The sequence below is a fragment of the Anolis carolinensis genome, chromosome 1, assembly GCF_035594765.1.
Source record: "Anolis carolinensis isolate JA03-04 chromosome 1, rAnoCar3.1.pri, whole genome shotgun sequence".
Lineage (NCBI taxonomy): Eukaryota > Metazoa > Chordata > Lepidosauria > Squamata > Dactyloidae > Anolis > Anolis carolinensis.
Window position 1 is genome coordinate 124,917,026 of NC_085841.1, and position 22,585 is coordinate 124,939,610.

At 38.3% G+C, this 22,585-nt stretch overlaps 1 protein-coding gene across 5 annotated transcripts in view; it reads right to left on the reverse strand.

The window, feature by feature from the left end:
- adgrb3 (adhesion G protein-coupled receptor B3) overlaps positions 1-22,585 on the reverse strand; it is a 678,053-nt gene that overhangs the window by 54,907 nt on the left and 600,561 nt on the right. For all 5 annotated transcript variants that reach the window (XM_062969068.1, XM_062969070.1, XM_062969067.1 and 2 more), the window contains 4 exons: positions 13,733-13,883; positions 12,606-12,675; positions 8,772-8,838; positions 2,918-3,003 (listed from right to left, as the gene is read on the reverse strand). In XM_062969068.1, the coding sequence (XP_062825138.1) occupies positions 2,918-3,003; positions 8,772-8,838; positions 12,606-12,675; positions 13,733-13,883 (374 nt within the window). The remainder of the gene's footprint in view (positions 1-2,917; positions 3,004-8,771; positions 8,839-12,605; positions 12,676-13,732; positions 13,884-22,585) is intronic.

A 22,585-nucleotide genomic window follows, 5' to 3' on the forward strand; every position in this document is an offset into this window, starting at 1 on the left:
ATGGATTTCAAACAAGTGAAGACCTACAGTATGTTACAGACTTCAGAGGTCTAGGAGAAATACCAATTTTACATATATTCTACTTGGCTTTCCATGAGTTTTTGTTTAAGTCTAACATGACTGAGATTGACCTAGTAGGGGCAACCCATTTCTTTAAAGATAAAAGTAAAGCTGAATTATATATCCAGTGTAAGTCCTATTCACTTCAGTGGGATTGATTTTTCAAGTACAGACTTGTGTTTTAAGTATCATCTTCTTCCTTTTGCCATTATAAAAATGGGTTTTGTTATATTAATTAAACTATCTGTAGAGTTATGTCTACTATGATCAGGGTTTTATTTATGGATAGGGATGAGTTCAGGGAGGTCATTTTTTTCGAAACACTCCCTTCCTCCTACAGACCCTTGCAGTATGTTATATACACCCAAAGCTCCATAGGAGGTGGTGCAGGATACTGGAAAGAAAAGGAAACAAACTGCATTCACATTTTTTCCTTCTGCGAATGGGACAACCTATGGAATCCATACTCATTTGGGAAATTGCCTAGTAGCCATGGAATTCCAAGTTGGTGAAAGAAAGCAATTTCATGTGGATCGATGTGGCTGGTAGAAGAGTGATGGAGCACTTAACTGCTCATCCACACCTCCAGGAGAAAAACCAAACCCAGAGCTTGGAAGTATTAGCTTTAGTGCTAAAACTTTTTGTTGATGTTAACTGCCTTCAAGTCAGCTTCAACATATAGCAAGCCTACGTATAAGTGGCCTCCAAGTCACCTTATCTTCAACGGCCTTGCTCAGATCTTGCAGACACAGGACTACAACTTCTTTAATTGAGTCTTCCCTGTTTCCCCGAAAATAAGATATACCCATAAAATAAGCCATAGTAGGATTCCTAAGCATTTGCACAATATAAGCCATACCCCGAAAATAAGACATAGTGATAGATGTGGCTATGCAGCATACTGGCTCGGAGTGGTAAAGAAGATGGACAGCCCTTCACATCTTCTCCATCGTGACAGCTGCTATTTCAGAGGTTACCGGAGAAGTGCAGGCAGCCCCATCAACAAGGGTTACATAAAATCACTGACAGTGTTGTTGCCAATGTACACCAAGAAGGTTACATGGATAAGAACTGTTCATTTAATGAGAGCTCTATTGCTCGACATGAAAGATTGGGGCCAATGGTTCTAAAGTAAATGGAGTCACAAGAAATTTAGGATGGAATTCCAGTTTTGGGAAGTTATGACAATGTTCCAGAAGAAGACGACTTAACTATATTTGAATAAATGTAGATTGTTGTACCATACTTAATAAAAATAAGACATCCCCTGAAAATAAGCCATAGTGTGTCTTCTTGAGGAAAAATAAATATAAGTCAGTGTTTTATTTTTGGGGAAACATGGTATCTATGTGAGTCTATCCTTCTTTTCCCACTGCCTTTCACTTCACCAAAAATTATCATATTTTCTAGTGAAGAATTGTTTCTCATAATATAGCCAAAGTATGATATCCTCAATTTAGTCATCTTGGCATCTAGGGAGAGTTTGGGTTTGACTTGTTCTGGGGCCCATTTATTTGCCCACCGTCTCCACAGAAGTCTCCCCCAGCACCTGTCAAATAAGTTGATTTTCTTTCTATCAGCTTTTTCCACCACATTGTACAATCAATCTTTTTAAAACAGTTAATCTTTTAGTCACTCCATTGGCGAAAAAACTAGAATGACTACAATGACTCAAAATTGTTACCATCTTCCAAAGTAAACCCTTCCCCTCTTAACTAACTGGAATAACAAGAAATTGTAATTTTTTTTTTAAAAAACTCAACATTGGTGAGTTATGACCAAAAGAGTGAATTTTAAGTTTGTCACTGAACATGTTTGGGGATGTATTGGGGATAATGGATTAAATATTAACAAATTTGTCAAGAAAGCTACCATATGAAATGTGGTATTCTACTCTGTGTCTACCACCACTACCACCACTAAGGCCATCCATTCTTATTTTTGCAGCCAATTTTGCTGACTTCTTGCAACTGTTTCAGACCTTTCCTTCAATTAAAGAGACATTCCACATATGGTATGGCTACTCTGGACTGTACCTCTGCTGCGCCTATCACATCCCATTGAATGTGATGTATTTCCGCTCACAGGTCCCATCTATAATGACCATTTAATGCAGTTTCAAACTGGTATTGAAGAAAGCAAGTTCTCTGTACAAATAATTACACAGGAAATCCTGGAACCAGTTTGAAGCTTAGATGGTGATTACACAAACCACAGAGCACATTTTCTCACACAATTTTATGGGAGTTTGTTGTCTGGCCACTGCAGCTTGAAGATAGCTTTGAACTGCATTAAATGGTCAGTGTTGATGGGGCCATAAAAAGAACAAAGTTCTCCTGCTTACCTTGTGATCACAGACTATGACTACAGAAAGCAGCAGTTAGAACTACATTAATTTCAATCTTCCAGAGATATGTTACTTGCTGGGTTATAAACTGATATCTTGCAGTCTTATTTGTACACACAACCAGACCTACCTAACCTTCTTAAGCTATCAACATTACATGTAACTCTGAATGTCCATCCATACCAAATCTTTCTGGATTTCCACAAATCAAAAAGTTTGATGTGTTGAATTATTACTTAGACTTCTGAATGACTTAATAGAACTATATTTAATACCACTGTACTTGTGTTTTATTATTTCACTGTTGCTCAGTCACATTCCCTCAGGGTAATGTGATGGCAGCTTTCAAGATGAATAAAATCAGTTAGATTATTAAACTAAGACAAAAGTTTTACAATGCAATCAAATAAATCCATATTTGGTGAAGATAATATACAGAGACACAGTGAAAATTGAAAATAAGTAATAGATCTTCCATAGGCCTGGGGGGAAATCCCAACATCTGCTTACCCCGCTCTGTGTTTGAGCTTTTTATCTAGGATTCCATCTCTGGAAACAAGTTTATTAAATACCAGAATGCCAATCACCATGTTGACCTGTTAAATATAAAATAAATAGACACAAAGAGGCATTCTTTTAGTGAAGATAAATGACATTCACTAATTTCAACAGCTTTGACATCATTTTTTGAAGTATGAACAACAGCACAATAACAACAACAGGCTGAGTATTCTGACCCAGCAGTTACTTGGCCTACAAAAAGAACAGATGCATGGATTCATCTGAATGTAAATATTTATACTATATGATGCTATACATAAGTAATGTAGCCAAGGTACACCTATGAATGCAAATGAGGACCCCACAAACCACATCAGAGTATGATACTTGTTTGCAGGCACGTCTTACAACTGCTGGATAGCTTTCAAAATCCTACACAGGACAGATACATTCTAATCCTATTCAATTTTGATGTATGTGCAGAGTTTTTACAGAACAAAAGATTAGGAAGGTGGGAGGATAAGGCATAAAGCAGTAGGGTGCTTATTGGGAAGATCATACCCTAGTAGGGATTCTCTGTGGGTGTATCTTGCAGATGTGTGGCCTCTATGTGCAATATCATGGGATCTACAGTGACTCAATTCCTTTCTCCCCTTTTCCCCTGGAGATTTCCATATCACCTGAAAATCTGGACAGTTGAGCAGACAGAGAGGAGAACCCCTTCCTTCTGGTTCTGCCAAAAGAAACAGTTCCAGCAGCCGAACCATCCTACTGGTTTCTGGTGAACAGCCAGAATTTGTCATTGCACACAACATGTCAATGATGTTAATAAACGTCTGGCTAGACAGAGGATGACAAGGGTAGATATAAAAATACTTTGTAAAATGGGCTTTCACAATCAGAGACTTCTTAAACTGAAGTATGCCTGTACTTATGTATACACAAACATACTTATCTGGAGAGAGCCTGATGTTTTGACCAAGTCAGGATTGATTAATACAGGCAAGTAGCTTAATCAAGCAGGTTCATCATGATGACAATCAAACTACCTAGATTAATTTTCCTCATTGTTTGGGAAGTATTGTTGCATTTGGCTCTCACTTAGGATATTGAGTGTCAAAGTTAAACAGTCACTGAATTTATGAAAGGCAAAAGGCACCCACTTCTGACAAGGGGACGACTGATAAAAAGTGGCACTGTTCTTTTTCATATGGATTACTGGAGTGTATAAGATAGTTAAGGATTATTCCTTGTGTAGTGTCTTAGTTAAAAAGAAACCAGGCACAAATATAGATTCTTTGGGGCCTGAAAGTGCCTCAGAGCCAATAAATATATGGTGGGTTCAGCACCAAGTCAATTCACTTCAAAAGGATTAGCAAAACTGGGAGGCAGATCTGCATTCAAAATATCCAGAGGATCAATAGACATGTAGTCAGCATTCTGTGCATGTGCACAAGTGGGAAAAGGAGTATTAAAGGCTTCTTAAAATGTTGGTGCCTTCTCTTGGATTTACTGCTACAGAGGAAAGAAGGAGGAAGATAGGTAGGTTTGCATCCTTTCTTGCTTTTCCTGCTTTCCTGAATTTCACCTCGAGGTGACCCTCTCTCCCCATCCCTAACAATCAGTTAACACACCCTACAAGAACTCACAAAGGAATGGAGTACACACTAGAATTTCAATCTAATGATAATGCAATATGGCTGGAGTCCTAAAAACATTTACCTGGGAGTAGACACCCCAGCAAATATAAAGCAAAATAGTCTTTGAGAAACATGCACTTTCTGGCTTATTAAAATCAGTAGTCACATTCAGATTGGACAGGAAGGTGACCGATGGCTGCTTCTACCAGTGGACATAGATTGCCACAGAGGCAGTGATAAGATTATGTTGAATGAATCCCTTCCTGGATCCTGAATAACAAATATCTGGGTGGACAAATTTTCCCCTTTTGGGGTAATGTCCTGGAGCAGGTGGTTGCTGAAAGTCTCCAGACTCTCTTTGGTGGAACTGGTATCCAGGAAGCCTGGACCTCTTGTTTCACCTGAATCTCTCAGAGGTTTTGGATGCCACTGATCCTTTTGATCCTGATTTGGGAGTTGGTATACTGCTTTGTTAAGGGTGTCTTCTTGCTTGGATGGTTAGTTCCAGAAGACAGGGTTGCTGTTGAACCTAGCAGACTCTTCAGTTTGTGGTTTCCAAGAGGTCAAATGTATCCCTCAGTTCAATTTACAAATATATGAAACTGCTGAGTAGAGTTTTAGACTACAGGACCATCCCTTCACATTTGTTGTATTTGCAGGGGTGCAGGAAAATTGCAAATGAAAAAAAAAACAACAACACTTATTACCTGAGAGGTCTTCTCTCTAGAAATCTCTAGGTCCTCCAGCACAACTCTATGGTCAACTTCTGCTAGAAATGAACCACATAATCTTTTCCCTGGGAAAGTTGACTATAGTGTCATCCTGGAGGACCTAGAGATTCCCAGAGAGATCAATTTAATCAAATCCACAAATTTTACATCATCAAATGCTTTGTTTCAACTGTATTTACATCATTACACTGATAACATGGAGCTCCATTTTTCAGGATGCACACTGGATGTGTGCTGGTGTCCCTGATACTTCCCTGTCTGGGTAGGGACAATTTACTTTTAGTGGTCTTTGTTCTGGCAATCACAAGTTTAGAATACTGCATTGCAGTAAAGTTACCTATGAAGAACATTCAGACAGTGCTCATAAAGCAGAATGCAGTAATCAGATTAATCAGATGCACCCCAAAGTGCTTGTTTCATTGTGACCTTGCCCATGATTTGGGATTAACACAGGCATTTGCAAAGGAGGCCACGTGGTGAGCCTGAGCAGGCTGGGCAAGGCAGACAGGGAGGTAATAGGGAAGGGGGGAGGCTGAGGGTTGGTGTGTGGAGGGGGTGAGGGAAGTTGGTATGGGAGAAGGAAGGCTGGGGGGGGGCAGTCAGCATGGGGGGGAGGGTTTCACACGGGGTTGCTTGCTTGGTTCCACGACTGCCTCCATGCCTGAGCTCCACCCACAGGGCATCAGCAGTCCTGGAAAGAGATTCTTCCTGGCCTTTCTGGCCTGTGCCTTGGCTTCCACTGCCATAGGATTTAGCTGCTCCTTGCCAGCACGCTCCCCTTCATGACTTCCACTTCTGGAGATGAAGAAGGAGGCTCTTCTTCCACCTCTTCTTCCTCCTCTGTCTCTTGCTTCCTCAAGGGCAAATTCCCCCTCAGAAAGAAGAGCAGGAGGGGAGGGATTGAGAGCCCTGCGCAGCTACATGTGCCTGCAGGGCATGTTAAATTCTCATCTCGGTAAATGGCTGCCTAGGGCTCTCCCTGAATCCCTTTCTTCTTGCTGCTGCTCTTCTTTGGGCAGCAGCATGGGCTGCCTCCTGAAGGCATGCTCTTCAGGGAGGGACTCCAGTGTCCTCTGGTTAAGTCAGTGCACCTTCCTGGAGTGGCTTTCCGAGGTGAATTTGCCCTTGAGGAAGGTGGCAGTAGCAGAGGAGGAAGTGGAGGAGGGGCCACCCAACTTGTCACTGGGGCGGAGGCCCAGAAGAAGGGGAGAACACTGGTTCCGTGCATGCTGGCGAGGAGCAGCTGAGTCCCGTGGCAGTGCAGGCCTAGGCACAGGCCAGTAAGAGGTTCGGTCCGGGCTGCTGCTAAGGCTGCATATGACTGCCTTGGCCCTCCTCTCAGCATGAAGATGTGGTGATCTGCAGCATTCTCATGCTGATATAACAGTAAGAGAGAGGAGAGCCTGAGAAAAGAGCCCACGAGCCTGGGTTTGCCCATACCTGGGTTAACATCTGGGCCTTCTTTCAACTACAGTAGAGTCTCACTTATCCAAGCTAAACGGGCCGGCAGAAGCTTGGATAAGCGAATATCTTGGATAATAAGGAGGGATTAAGGAAAAGCCTATTAAGTATCAAATTAGGTTATGATTTTACAAATTAAGCACCAAAACATCATGTTATACAACAAATCAACAGAAAAAAGTAGCTCAATACACAGTAATGTTATGTTGTAATTACTGTATTTACGAATTTAGTACCAAAGTATCATGATATATTGAAAAAATTGACTACAAAAATGTCTTGGATAATCTAGAAGCTTGGATAAGCAAGGCTTGGATAAGTGAGACTCTACTGTACTTCACATACTAGTGTCAATGGAAACAGCCTTTTTGACTGTGGGGTTACCTGAGGAACTCTGCCCTGTGAAGAATTGGCCCTGATATTATATTTTCAGCCATTTGATGAGATGTAATTGATTAATTTTTAAATAGTGGCCATATGCCATTTGATTATTCCCAATGGTTGTTCCTTGGTATTGTTTTATTTTACATATTGTTTCTCATATTTTTAGTTTGAACAGTACTTTAGTTTTAAATTTAGATTATGTTTATGATTTAATTGTAAGACACGATCAGTTTTTCTTACCAAAAGCATTTCAGAAGATTAATTATAATACTACTACAGTAATAATATCACATTGCTTCACAAAGTGTGGCTGTGGACCGCTGGAAAGAAACTTTCACTCCTTCATGAAATTTATGTCAGGAAGCAATCAAACTGCCTACAGATGAGAAAGGCAAGACACTTCTGTCTTGAGAAAGTCACATGATCTTCAGCTCTTTTGTAAGGCAGTCAAAATGTAAACACACTATTTGCAAATATTTTCAAAGATTGGACATCAATGTAATTTGTTCATACTAACATCCTAGGTATTACTGTCCACACAGTGACACGATCACATTGATGGAGGAAAGTAGTCCTGATAATTTAGATACATTGTAGGGATATCGATTGGGTGGGGGAATGAGAGCATTGCCCCAAATAGGAATTACATTGACCAATTTCTATCATTGCAGAGAGTGAGACATTCAAATTTATGTTTTGAAATCTTTTATCTGCTGTATTGATATTCTCTTGCTCCTTTTTCTTTGTCTATACTTCTTTGTATATTCTGTACTTCTAAATGCTTGACTGAAGTTTTAAGTTCTTGCAATGCTACAAATTTGGGAGTAGAAGGAAAAATTCACTGAAGCGGGACATGATATTTATTTGAAGGGACAATATCATCATCCTTCCCATCTCAATAATTACACCCTTGGCAAATTGGCTCCCAGTTAACTCCTGTCTGGCTTCCTATCTTCTTCCTAGGATGTGTGTGCAAATAGCATACATTTGATTGAGTCTAAGGAAGCAGTTTAATACACTGGTTGATTATAATGTTTACATCATAAAACTGAATCCATAACTGGGAGACTGGGGTACTTTATGAGAGAAACTGGTATTAATAATCAGAATACTATAAAGGCAAAGGGGTGGGGAGTGGAGATATAAAGAAAGGAGGGAAAAGAAAGAAAAAGAAAACTGGAAGTTTTGTTACAACTGGATTACTCTGTAAAATGCAGCATTTGTTGTCAGTGGAACAATGATTTTTGTGACAAAAGGAACTGCAGTTACCAACATATTCTGACAAAATTTTCACTATATGTTTGTTTACTTTGGAAGAAAGAATAGCAAACAATCTCAAGAAACTAATATAAAAACACAGATTGGACATATACTAAAAGACAGTATCACTCTGCAATGCTGCCACCCATACACATTTACCTGGGAGTAAAACTCATTGAGTTCAACACAATGAGACACTTCTAGGTAGATATGCATGGAGTTATGTCTGCATATTCACCCCATTTAGCAGAAGACTAATCAACTTAATACTGCTTTCACAATTTTCCAGATTAAAATTGTCACACTAATTTACTAGCCACTTAGAAACTTAGATACATATATATTACTATGGCTACTTAAAAGACCGAAGGTGAGTTCAATGTTTACCAGGACAACGGCAGCTGCAGGTCCAACAAAAGCATACAGGAGTCCTCCTTCAAGAGACAGCCAGCAACTGGAAAGGACATGAGAAAAGAACTAATACAAATTAATAAGGTGTAGCATCTCTATTTCTGTTTCTCTTTTCTTCTCTCTCAAACTATGAATTTTCAATAACCCTCACTCTTTGGCATATGAAATGTGTAAGATATTTTGGGAAAACCCCAGAAAACTTACATTCACGACACATGCTAACTGTTGTAATTCTTTTTGTAGGATATCTGGAACTTTTGAGAAGATAAAGTTAATTTTACTTTTTATGCTTATTCAAATTTTAATGTTTATATCCTATTTGTTTTAATTTCTAAGCTTTGTTTTCAAATGCTTATTCGTTTAAACATGTATTTTAGCTGTGTGATGCCTAATTTGTTGTAATGTTTCACTATTGTCTTTTGTTGATGTTTAATGTGTTATTAGTAGATTTATGGTTTGTTTGTTTTTGGTCGCACTTTACAGCATTGAATGTTTGTGGCTGTATGTTGTGAATCACCCTGAGTCCTCATCAGGTAGATAGGGTGGGATAGAAATAATGTTTTGTTTTATTATTATTATTATTATTATTATTATTATTATTATTATTATTATTATTATTATTATTATTTTATTATGACACAGCAAACAAGATAGACATGCTGGATTATTATTATTATTATTATTATTATTATTATTATTATTATTATTATTATTATTATTTTATATATATAATCCCATGCCTACTAAACTATTTAAAGGTAACAGAGTTTCAAAAATAAATGTATGTAATTTATATTATTTATTTATATGCCACCTTTCTCCCAATCTCTCATATCAAATAATTAAAACAATGCAATTAAAAACAAAAAATAAAATTATTCTTAAATATACAAAAGTGAATCAGGTACAAAAATAGTGCATCCAGCTTAATTACCTCCCTGAAAGAAATTACATATTAAAGCCGTGCCTGAATTAAAAAAAAAATTATGTCATTTTAATTTAGTGCTTTTCCAGTTATCAAACTGTGACAGAGAATAAACCTGCATTTTTTTTAAAAAAAATTTCGTTTTTCAAGGAGGGGGACTCTACATAGAAGCTTTTAAAACTTTTTGTCTTAAAATTACCCTGCTGATTTCAAACAACCCACATTGTACTGAAAGCATCTTCTAAGGATTGTAACTAATGCTTGGATGAGAGGAAGGTAACTCATAGAACCAATCTTTTTAGTCTCCCTGTTTGATCCTGAAATTCATTTTCATAGGATTGTGGGAAGAAAGAGCTCTCCTGAACAGTGTGGACTGCGCATATAATTGCAGTGTAAGAGTGTAATTGCTCAAACTTCGACATAAAGAGCTTGCAGTAATGAAACCCTCCCTTCTCAGTTTATGGTTATGCCCCTTTTCCTGTGGTCCCATGCCAGACAGTCCATAATCTTTAGGAGACCCACCCTCTCTAATCCCTCTGAAAAGGATTCAGGGTATGCCTAAACTGCCGTCTGTTTGTACAACTACTAGGTATGACCCAAATATTCAAATCCAATTGCTTGTCCCACTGGTATGGGCCCAATGAATGAAGTGCTGAATGGTAAATTAATTCACCCTCAGTGGGACTAGTAATTGGATTTAAACCAAAGTAGCATTGAGAGATTAACCATGTAATCCTATGGCAAGTCTTCTCAAACACAGTACTCCTGGAGTTCAGTGAGGCTTTCTCTCAGGCACCTGGGTATAAGTTTGCAGGATGAACACATTGATTGAAATAGTTTTCTCTTGATGCTTCATTAATAATTCACTGTTCAAAATACTTTATGGAACAGACACTAAAGGTATGAATAATTTGCAGTAATATTAATAACTTTATGGAATATGGGTAACACATTCTTAAAATAAAAATAGTACTCTGCATTTCTTAGGGATAGAAATCTTTCATTATTTCACTATAGTAGCTTTCTCTCAGTTGCAGCAGAACATGAATATTACTCCATAGTATTCTCCCTGTATTCCAACATTTTGACATGTGGCACAGGAATTATTCTGCAGAGAAAAGTACAGGATTTTGAAGGTGCATGTACACATACAGATTGGATTTCTGAACAGCAGGCTATTCCTGTGCACAAAACACACTTTCTGCAGAGAAGAAAAAAGAGAATTTTACACTAAAAGTGTATTTTTAGTTTCTGCAGAACAGATCCTGTGAAACATGTCAGGGTTTTAAATACCAGAAATAAGTTATGCAGAATTCTTGCTGGCCCACTATTTCTCCTGACTGGAGTTCCTGATTGTTGGGCAAACTGTTTTTTTGATCTGCAAATGAATAATTGTGAATATTGTTTCTATTCTTGATCCAGGTGTTTTTAGGAAAAATGTGTGGTGTCCTTTACTTTTCGGGAACTTCAGTTAATTTGTCCATCATTTGGGGAAATAATCGGCAGGATGATTAATAGGCCTTCACTCACTTTTCATCTAATGCTAATGAAACTTCCTGAACTTCTTTACATTGATTCTCAGCTAAGGCAAGAAGGTAATATGGATACTCAGACGACGGGCTTTTCATCCAGATAGCACAAAAACCAAACCTTGTTCTGTGTTCCTCAATGCTGTATCTCTAATGGTGCCACAACAGAGTAAATAGTGCCACAATCCCTATCAACCTATGAAACAACCCTGTTTCAATGCTGACATGCTGACATTATTAGACCTCAAGGCATCGAAAGTGCTGCTTAGCTGCAATAATTCCCACCTAATGGTAATTCTCCCCTATCAAATCTTGTTGTCTTTCCATCTTAAGTCCTGTAGACCCACAGGACTGGTTATATTGAGGTTTAGGCAGCAGATTTTGAGTGTCATGAAAGTTCAACTAATTGTTGGTTGTGTTCTTTGTTATAAAATATGTCTACACTCAGAGCTGGGGAATGATTTTTATGGAGTTTTTTGGCCTCATGTGTCACAAAAACATCACTAGTCTCTTGATGCTCTACTGCAAATCACACACTATTTGGGGCCAAGTTCTGGAGTTCAGCTAAGATACCTCAACAATTTTGGTGCCTGGATCTTGTCATGAGCAACATATTATAATGTAGCAGATTATTGCCACTAAGAAAAAATTTCCCTCCACTGGACTTACTTAAAAAAATTTCACACCAGTGCAAGTGGGAAAGCAACATATTTTCCTCCTTTCATTTATTCTATGTACAGTGTTCCCTCACTTATCACGGGGGTTACGTTCCAAACCACTTGTGATAAGTGAAAATCTGCAAAGTTGGGATGCTAGGCTTCTCCTTAGGAAGGAAGTATAAAGAGGGAGGAAGGGAAGGAGGGAGGGAAAAAAGAGGCAGGGGAACATGGTGCTGCCTCCTTCTACTCCCACTGCCGTTTGGGCTCCTTCTCTGCCCCACCGCCTGCACCCAACTGAGACCACTGCCACTGTAAATCATATTTTTAAATTATTTATTATATTATTTTAGTGTTTATTAAAAAACTGCAAAACAGCGAGTCCACGAAAAGCGAACCGCGAAGTAGCGAGAGAACACTGTATTCATTTTATACCTTCCTGGCCTGGGAAGCAAAATAGTTTATAATAATTGAAAATCAAAGTTTAGCTAAAATTGTGTTTTGCAAAAATACAAAACACAGCAAGAATATTTAGAAATATAAGATTAAAATCAATTTAAAATATGATTAAAACATAATTGACAAGGTACAAGATAAAAACATTGCACAGTACTTTGAGCACTGGTCTGAACAACAAAAGTGAAAGAAATTACATGTAAAATAAGGCATATCACTGGTGTATTATTACAGAATGACTTACTAGTTACTGGTTCCATATCCTTTTGTCTTGGTAAAACCTATTGATATTGCCACGACTAATGCTGGTAAACCTGTAAGAGAAGCCCTGGTAATTACTATTTTTAAGCAGATAGTGACATAGGCTTTTGATAGCTTTGATGCAAGGTTACACATTTATCTTTGAAGTTCTAAATTTAAATATTTTTTGGCTAAAATTGGAAAATACAGCTCTGCTTCAATAATTTATCCAGTACAGTGGGCCCTTGATATCAATGGGGCTTGGATCCAGCCGTCCATCTCCTCTCACACACACACACACACATCCCGCCCAATACCAAAATCTGTAGATGCTCAAGTCCTTTTCTATACAATAGCATACTAGAATAATGTCTTTATATAAAATGGCAAAATCATGGTTTGCTTTTTGGACTTTCAGATATTTTTAAAAATATTTTCAATCTATAGATGGTTGAATATATGGATATAGAATTTGTGGCTACAAAGGTCAACTGTAATAATTATTTCTGGGAGCCATGACACATATTGCTCCTTTCATCTGGATGGCAAAAAAAGCAACAAAACAAAGCCATTGTATCATGTTAGCCCCATAAAGATTATTCTCAAATGAAAATAACCTTTTCATCAGCATAACACAAATTCATCCTTGCCCTACAAGCAGACTATTGATACTTGAGAAGACCTTCAGTCATTCTGCTTCTACCCTACTATACATCATCTTGATGTTGCTATGAGATAGTATAGAGTGAATAAACTGCATGAAGATTTGGTGTATTTTGTTAAGGACTTTCTATTTTAATTTATTTTCTTTCTTTCTTTTCTTTCGTTTTTGAATTGATGTCCTTTAATAGAACATCTGCTAAAAATGATAAGTTACAGTCTGATAAAATATCATAATTGATGGCCATTCATCATCAGCCATATCGAGAAGCAGATCAATAGAATTAAATTATATCCCTGATTGCCATTCTATAGGAGATAGCCCAGCACTAATATCCAGTTTAGAAACAGTAGTGCAATCTACTACTGTCAAGATTATCAAAACAAGCATTCTTTCCCAAAGGTTAGCCATGCATGAAACATTAAGCTGAACAACAACAGAGAAATCTTAGCTGAGTCATAGGAGCTCACCCCATCCAAGGCATAAAAAGCGCTTCCTTATGAGCCGTGTCCTAATTTTTCCAGTAACAGCCATGTAAGACTGCCAAGCCTCTGTCAAAACCCAACAAAATGAAGCTAAGAAGAAGAAATGTAAAAATGCGGTGGTCGTGGTACAGATGCCCTGTAGAAAAGAGAGAATGATTGTACTGATTATTCAGTATTAGTCTATTTATCAATGTTACAGTTCAGTAGTATGTCTTTTACTACAGAACAAATAGTGCCTTTACATCCAATAAAGCTTAAATATTATGCAGACTCTACAATGTTACTCAGAAGGAAGTCCTTCTCTCCTCAGAAGGTCTTACTTCTTTATAAATGCCTCTAAGATTGCAACATAAATATAACCATATAGGGTTCTTTGCACTGTATTATAGTACTACAATTCCGCTTTAACTGCCATGGTTCCACTTTACTGAATCCTAGGATATGTAGTTTGGTGAGGTACTTAGAATTTCATGTTTGCCAAATGTATTACTGGAATTTAAGGGAGTATACTAAGTCTCTCTAGAAAAGGAGAATAAGTATCTCACCAAACTACCAGAAGCCTGTATGATGGATCCATGACATTCAAAGTGGTATGAAGGTAATGCCATTGTACAGCTGCATACAACAAATAATGGAATGGGAATGTGTTCATAGGTCTTCTGTTCAGAATGTGCCTTCAGACAAATCTTCTTTTAAGCTGTCTATATCTCAAAGCTTTCCTTAACACATTTATGGCAAAGAATATTGAGAACATAGCGATCCGTTGGCCTGCTAGTCATTCCTATTTTTAATCCTTGGGTTTTTTTTTTCAAAATTTCCAGCTTTTTCTGAAAGCCTTCCTGCCTGCCTTGACTTTGCAGGCAAGAATTTGAACACCAATGTGTATAAATTGGTATGCTTGAATACTCTTTCCACACACTGGATATTTGTTCCACCAGGTGTCTGACATACTCTCTTGCAGGGTACAAGGAGATCTCAATGTGAAGTGGAGCTCCCGGGTGTTTTTGAGGCAGGACAATCTCTTGGGAACTATCCCTGTACTCTACCGAATCCTTGGTTTGGCTTGTTTCAGCATGAACCCAGCCAAAAGGGACACTGTGACATATCCTTCTCTCCCTCTCCCTCTACGATGAAACTGATTTTTTTTTTTTTTTTTTAGCAAGAAGGCTGTTTTGTTCAATTGCCATAAGAACATCAAGCCGCTCTGGTTCTTGCAGCTCTCAAGTGTTTATTGTGAGTGAGAAATATAGCAGCTTAAAGAGCATGTTTCCTTTTTGGTCTTCATTTGAGCTATCAACCCTTGCGAAACATACTTGGCACAATAGCTGTAGCGCATTTTAGTTTCAGAACAAAACACAAGCAAACAAACAATCCTAATTGTATGTTTTCTCCCCTTTATGTGGACACATTGGAAGTATAAATTGGAACTCCAGGGGGAACACTAAGCTTCTTTCTTTATAGAGATTTTGATGCAAATTTACGATGCACTGCAACCCACAGGAAACTATATATTCAGCTGCTTTATCTGTCTGTCTATATGCTGAAGTTTTGGTTTAAGCAACATAAAATCCTCTGGAGTTATTTGGGTTATTGTTCCTATATATGTCAACTGTCTAGCACCTGAGAAATGCTTTGAACCTATTGACAGAAAGCTTTCTACTGACACTGTACGGCTTAATTAAACTTGACTTATATGGTTCATATAAGTGAGTTTGACTTTTCTGTGAAAGTAAATTATGATCTATCATTCCCTGCTTTCCACTCAGTATGGAGCCCTAGAAACCGTTGGATTCATAATACATGGGATGATATAATAGCACTCTAGCATCAAAATAATGCTATAATTTTCAGGATTCGCTACCCAGTTCACATTTCCCAGCAGTAAACACTGTTCTGCAATGAATAATATACATTTTGAATTATTACCAGATTTCTTCCTTCTTTACCCACAACTGTGTGCAGGGAGAGTTGGGTTTGGCTATTATGTTAATCATTTAGCTCAGGGGTGGAAAATTTATGAGTCTTCTCCAGCAGTTAGCTAGTATACAGCTCTAGCTAGTATAGACAATGATGAACAACCATGGGAGTTACAGTCCAACAACATCTAAAGCAGGGGTCCCCAAACTTTTTAAACAGGGGGCCAGTTCACGGTCCCTCCGACTGTTGTAGGGCTGGATTATAGTTGAAAAAAAAACCTATAAACAAATTCCTATGTACACTGCACATCTCTTATTTTGAAGTAAAAAAACCCAAATGGGAACAAATACAGCCTCAATGTTAATCATAATCATAATAAAATAATAAAGAGGGTTGGAAGATACCCCTTAGGTCATTGAGTCCAACCCTCTTCTACCTTTGTGCACCAAAAGCACAAGCAAAGCACCCCTGACAGATGGCCACCCAGCCTCAATGTTGTTAATAATGATAATAATAATGCATCACACAGCCCTAAATGCTTGGGAACTTGTGATTTGTGATACGAAATCCAGCATATATATCTCGTTTGCTGTGTTATACTGTGTCTTTGTGTCAATAATAATAATAATAATAATAATAATAATAATAATAATAATAATAATAATAATAAGAGGATTGGAAGAGACCCCTTGGGCCACTTAGTCCAGCCCCCTTCTGCCTTTGTGCACCAAAAGCTCTAGCAAAGCACCCCTTGACAATTAATTAATTAATTAATTATTAAATAATAATTAAAATACCATTATAAACAAGCAAAGCTCCGGAAGGTGCGCACCGGGCAAGGGAGGAGGCGGGGGCCGGATAAATGGCTTCGATGGGCCGCATGTGGCCCCCGGGCCTTAGTTTGGGGAACCCTAATCTAAAGCATCAGAGTTGCCTATTCTGATTAGCGTAATGGGAATAAGCAAACCTTGTTTCCCACCATCTTCCAACTCTGCTGTGAGAAAATGCCATATGAACTAGATCAACAATTAGTAATTTGAATGATGGGTTGATCACAATAAGACAACATCAAAACATAAATCTATCTTTTTTAAATGAACTGGCTTATTTAAACAAAGCCTAAGGTTCAGGCAATATGACAATTATTTATTATTTATTATTTATTTACAGTATTTATATTCCGCCCTTCTCGCCCCGAAGGGGACTCAGGGCGGATCACATTATATACATATAGGGCAAACATTCAATGTCCATATACACAATGCCCTGTGGTTAAGTGAAATGAGAATTAAAACATCCTGGATTCCTCTTTGCAGATGTGCTGGAAGAGAAGGGCACAAAGGCATGACTCCAGGGCTTGCGTCTCATCTCCCTTATGCTAAACTAGGGTTCAGTGTGATGCCTAAATGCAGCCACTGGGAGCTCATGTGGTGCAAAGGTTTATGCATGCAGATGCAAAAGCAGAATTGGTGATTCATTCATGTAAAGAAGGCTAGTTCAAACACTTCATTTTCTATAGTTTTGAATCAGCATTCAATCCAATTCCACTGAACAGTGCTGCTTGACTTCCTAAACCTAAATATGTAAAATGATGCAGCTTCCTGGAGCATTTGTATAAAACACAACATGTTACAATACAAAGAGGAGAAATTATTCCTAACCATAAGCAAAAACACTAGAACAATAAAAATGCCAAGGTAAAACCATAACAGTTCAGTATCACAACACACGCAAACAGGCTCAAATTAATAACATATTTCTGTATATAACACAAAAAAGGCCTATTCCAAGATTCACTAGTCAAAAACCACAATTTCAAAATAAGTGTTTTCCAGAAATACTAACCTTCCTGTAAATCATAATGAAACAACACAGTGGTCTGAAGTGAAAACTGGATGGAAGATCTATGCACCCAAATTCAAATACCACAGAAATCCTCTGGACTAGATGATGTAGCTTCTAGGAAAGCATGCAAAAGGCAAAGCAAGCCCCTTTGAACAAGGAGAACTCTGTCCCTGTCCTCCATCTGCCCTGTCCCCCATCTGTCCTGATAGAAGCCTCTCATTTCAGATATGTCAAACATGTGGTTTGACGGTCAAATGCCAAAGCAAATTTGAATATCCAAGGGTGCTTTTTTTGATAAACATTTCTGTAAATGATTTCATTTTGATTCCCCTCAAACTGGGAACAAATGTATTGTCAGCAGCAATTAATGAGCTATACCTACAAATACTGGCAGTAATCTGCAAAAGTTATGGGACTAGACAAGGAAAAGATCTATAACATTGTTGCTATAGTTCTTCATAAGCAGCCATAGTAGGTGATGTGAAATCTCATTTTCCTAAATTAATCTTTATGTTTTATAATTCCAGCATATCAAATCACCATTTTAATTATTTTTTATTTGTTGCCTGACTGGTTGGAATATTGCAATATAAAAGCTTGTTGACACAAAAAATGGTTTTGAAAGTCAATCAAAGAAACAAAAATCCAGTTCATGTCAAGTATACTTGAGCTATTAAGATTACAAAGAACAAAAAGAAACCAGCCTTTAGATGAAACCCAGGGGGCAGATATTTATGATAACATAAAAGATGTGTGATTTTTTTCTTTAAAAAGTAAATTTTAACGACAAAATGCTCATTCCCAGATTTTATCTTTGAGAAGTATGTTTGAAATCCACTCCTATGTTTGATTTTTTATCAGTAACAAAAACACTCTTCTGAATAAGTATTTTGAAGATAATTAGTATATACCATGACTTCAAGCTCTAGAATTTCATAAAGCTAAAGCCTAATGTTGGTTATTAAATGGGAATGACACACACATATCATGCACACCCCCTTTTAAAAATCATTTGCAGCCAATTTCTTTCATTTCATTGTCCTGAGGCACATCTGTTTTTGGGGAAACTCAGGATTGGATCCTGACACTTTCTCAACCTTCAGAGGAAAAGGAAGATTCTTGTTTCAATTCCTGTTCTATGTAGAATGCTTCAGAAGACCCAGGATAACACACTTACCCTGAATTTAGCTAGATTAAACCTTAGAAATCTTTTCCAATGGAAGAGTCATCACACCCTTTCAGATCGGACTAAAAAAAGCAAATGATACCTCTCAAAGAATTGTGTGTAGAAATCTTTTCCCACTTTTCCACTATTCTAATGAGGCTTATGCATGAAGAATTGCCCTGCCTGACTTACCAGGCAGGGAGGTTGCGGCGGCTGGTGCACCTCCCCTACCATCCTCTCTCCAGGGTTCTCCTTCCCAGGAGGCCCTGCGCCCTGTGCTTTTTGGCATGCTTGGCCAGGCAGCCAATCGGGTTTGCTCCAGCCTGTGTCCAGATCAGCTGCACATGGGCCGTGCTTTGTTCTGCCAGCTCAGACAAAGCAGGGGCAGACCAGCACTGGGTGCCGGTTGCCTCTCAGCTGTCCCATCCCTCCCACCCTGAAATGGTATCATTTTATGGATTTATTTTTCGATTGCTCAGCATTTGCTTTTGTCACAACTTGGGGGCGTATGGCATGGGCCCTGGATCTGGTTTGTGAACCCCCCCTTTATTGGTGAGGGGGGAGTGTCCTTGTGCTGTAGGGGTGCAGCAGTACTAGTGTCCCAAGCCAGAACTGGTCGGCTCACTGCCAGGGACCCCTACTGTTGTGAAGTGGCATCGGTCAGCATTGGGCTATCTGATTCTTGATCCTGGACCCATGCATGGCTGCCAACCCTGTTTCTCATTGTAACCAATAAACAAATTGTGGCCTTTGGTTATCCCATGCCTATTGTATCTGTCTTTCTTTGTGGGTTTCTGGTGGGGGGAGGTTGGTCGCCACTGCCCACGCAAAATATTACAGTCCACAGGAAAACACAAAAGCTAGTATCCTGTGATATAAACTTCTTCCATGAATGGCTGCTAAACTCACTCTATAGTCTCGGGTCCATTGTACCTTGTGATGACCAGATGGGGACTGTTCTGGTATATAGTCTGAAGAGAGGGAGGTAAAAAGTGTTCAGTATTGTCTGCATAAAGTCAGTGCTATTTAGCAGAATGATGCTCTTAAGTGCATAGGTGGTTGGTGATATCCATATCAGCAAGGCTGCGCATTTGCTCCAGGTTTTATCCAAAATATAAAAGAGCTATACACAGCACTGAACCTGCTTAAGGAACAGAGCTCAGTTCCTTTGATAGCCATGGTAAAACTCAAAGCTGATTTTCTGCCACACTGACTGTGAATGAATTAGGTTATGTAGCAAATGGTTCAGAAACGGATGCACACATGGGTCATTGAGGCTGTACCATTCATGGAAAGTATCACCAGACATCACTATAAAGACATTTCTCTATGATTTTGCAACAAGCTCATAGGAAGTTCTTGTGAAAAGAATACAAAAACAAAAACAAAACCCTGAGAATGCCTGGATTTACATGCAGGCAATATGTGCATTAGGAACTGTAATACAAAGTAAATGTTACAGTTACCACACACCTATACCCCAAACTAGAAAAAAACCAATTAAATCAGTGTTGATATGAATTAGTCTTTTCTTCACAACACAGGTCTGTATCCAGTGTTACAATGGCTGACCTGGATTGTTCAGGAAACCCAAAAACAATAACCTCTCAGAAGTTCATTGGTGGCATATAATGATCTAAATATAAATATTGTAATAAATAAAAATAAATAAATCTCCCCATATAAGAACATGATGGTGAAATATTCCATACTAAAGCCCTCTGAATAGTTAAAGTTGCATGAATTAATCATAATAATCTATGGCATTCAGTTCTATGTGGTTTGTGTAGAACTTCCATTTAGTAGATTATATCTCCTTTCTCTGGAATGATTTATAAGGAATGCGAGGATCCCAATAGGACCGCAAATCTCAGGTTTAAACTGCAGCCTGCTTTTCCTGCAATATAATAACCTCCTAGCTAGTGCCATAGTATCAGTTTCACACAACACTTTCTGTGGTTCAATGGAGCCAGATGAATGACAATTTTCAGCATCAGCAAATAATAAAATAAGAAGAACACTAACAATAAGCAGATAATGCATAAAGTGGCATGTATAAAAGAAATGTGTTTTGAGAATTAACATGGAATTAACGACATGTAACAATTGATTTGTAACAAGCTACTCCCAAGGAAAAGGATTAGTACCTTTACATAAGTGAACAGTAATTTTACTTTCAAATACTGTGGCTGCTGTGTTTCAAAGTGAGCAGAAGTTCAGTGGAACATGTGAAGTGACTTTATATTGAGTCAGGTCAAAATTCCTTCAAGGAATATTTCCAAGTCCCAACTGGAGATGCTGAAGAACCGAACCTGGGAACTTCTGCAGGGAAAGGAAGAGTTCTTCCACCAAGCTATGGCCACTTTCTAACTTGACTGAGCATGGGCTCAAGATGTGAGCAGTGAGCACGCTACATTTTCATCTGGAGGGAAGACTGGCTTCTTGTTACATTACAAACTGTACCTGAGTACAATAGGCCCTTGATATCCACTCGGTTTAAATTTCAGGATACCCCACTAATACCCAAATCCATAGATACTCAAGTCCCATTATATGTAACGGTGTAGTACAATGATGTCCATTATATGCTGAAATCAAGTGTGGGAGTCCCTGACATATTTATATGTGGGAATTCAATTAAACCTTTGAGATAAAACTGTACTTTTAAAGAAGCCACCATCGTTGGCTTGTGACTGCTATGACTGTAGACTGGATTTCCACCTTTACATTTTTATTCCACCTCGTTTCAGGTGACATACTCGATGCACTCTTCCTGCCTAATATGCTCCTCATAATAACCCTGTGATGGATGTAAGGTTAAATGAGAGTACAATGTATGGAAGATGATATTACTTCTAAAACATGCTTTTTAAATCCAGAGTTCAAAATTCCAGTTTTGACCATACATGTAATACATCAAGTTGACAATCCGTGATACACTATGTATAATTTGCAGTAGGTGGGTGGGTGTTTTAAAGCTAAAATGCCTGCTTAAAGCTTAATCAATCTGTCCACCCTGATCTGTGCAAGAAGAATAGCAATATGTCATTATATTAAATTAAAATAACTATGGAGGATTTGTTGGGTAAAGGTGAAATTTGATCACCGATTTGCCCAGTAGTTCTTATCACAGTGACAGAACTGCTAGAGTGGACAATTATGGATAATATAACCCTTTTGTGGTGGTGGTTATAAAATAAAATGAAAACTTTACCAGAAAAAATAAATGCCCATTCCCATTCTAGGTTTATCAAGTAACACCTTATTGGTTGACTTGGACTAGTCACTGTGTCTTAGCCTAATTTACCTCACATTGTTGTGAGATTAAAATGTAAGGGGAAACAATATGTCCTATTCTGGCATCCTTAGAAAATAGGTAGGAAGTAAATAAGTAAATTTCATGGAACTGGATCATGGGGATGTCTATTCCAAGATCAGCATCTGACAATGATTGAGATCCCGCGTCATCAACTGGAGTGTAAGACTCAATTTCCACAGTTCTCTGTTCTGCCTCCCAGCCCAGGAGGGGCCTTGTTACTGCTCATCAAAGTGTTGGGGAAGGCCATTGATATAATGCAGAAAAAGCTTTGATTTACATATGTCACTGTGATGTAGTGGCTTGAGCACTGGACCATGACTCCGAATACACACTTAGCAATGGAAACCCACAGGGTTATTATGGACAAGTCAGACACACAGAGCTTCAGAGGAAGGCAAAGGCAAATCCCATCTGAATAAATCTTGCCAAGAAATCCCATGTTTTAGGGTCAGCGTACATTAGAAATTACCAGAAAACACACAACAACAACAACAGCAACAACAACAATGTCACTAACAGGATTCCACCCATATTTTCACTAAGAAATAGAATTGGGTTAAATCCCTTTGAGAAGGTTATTAGTTTGTAGTGG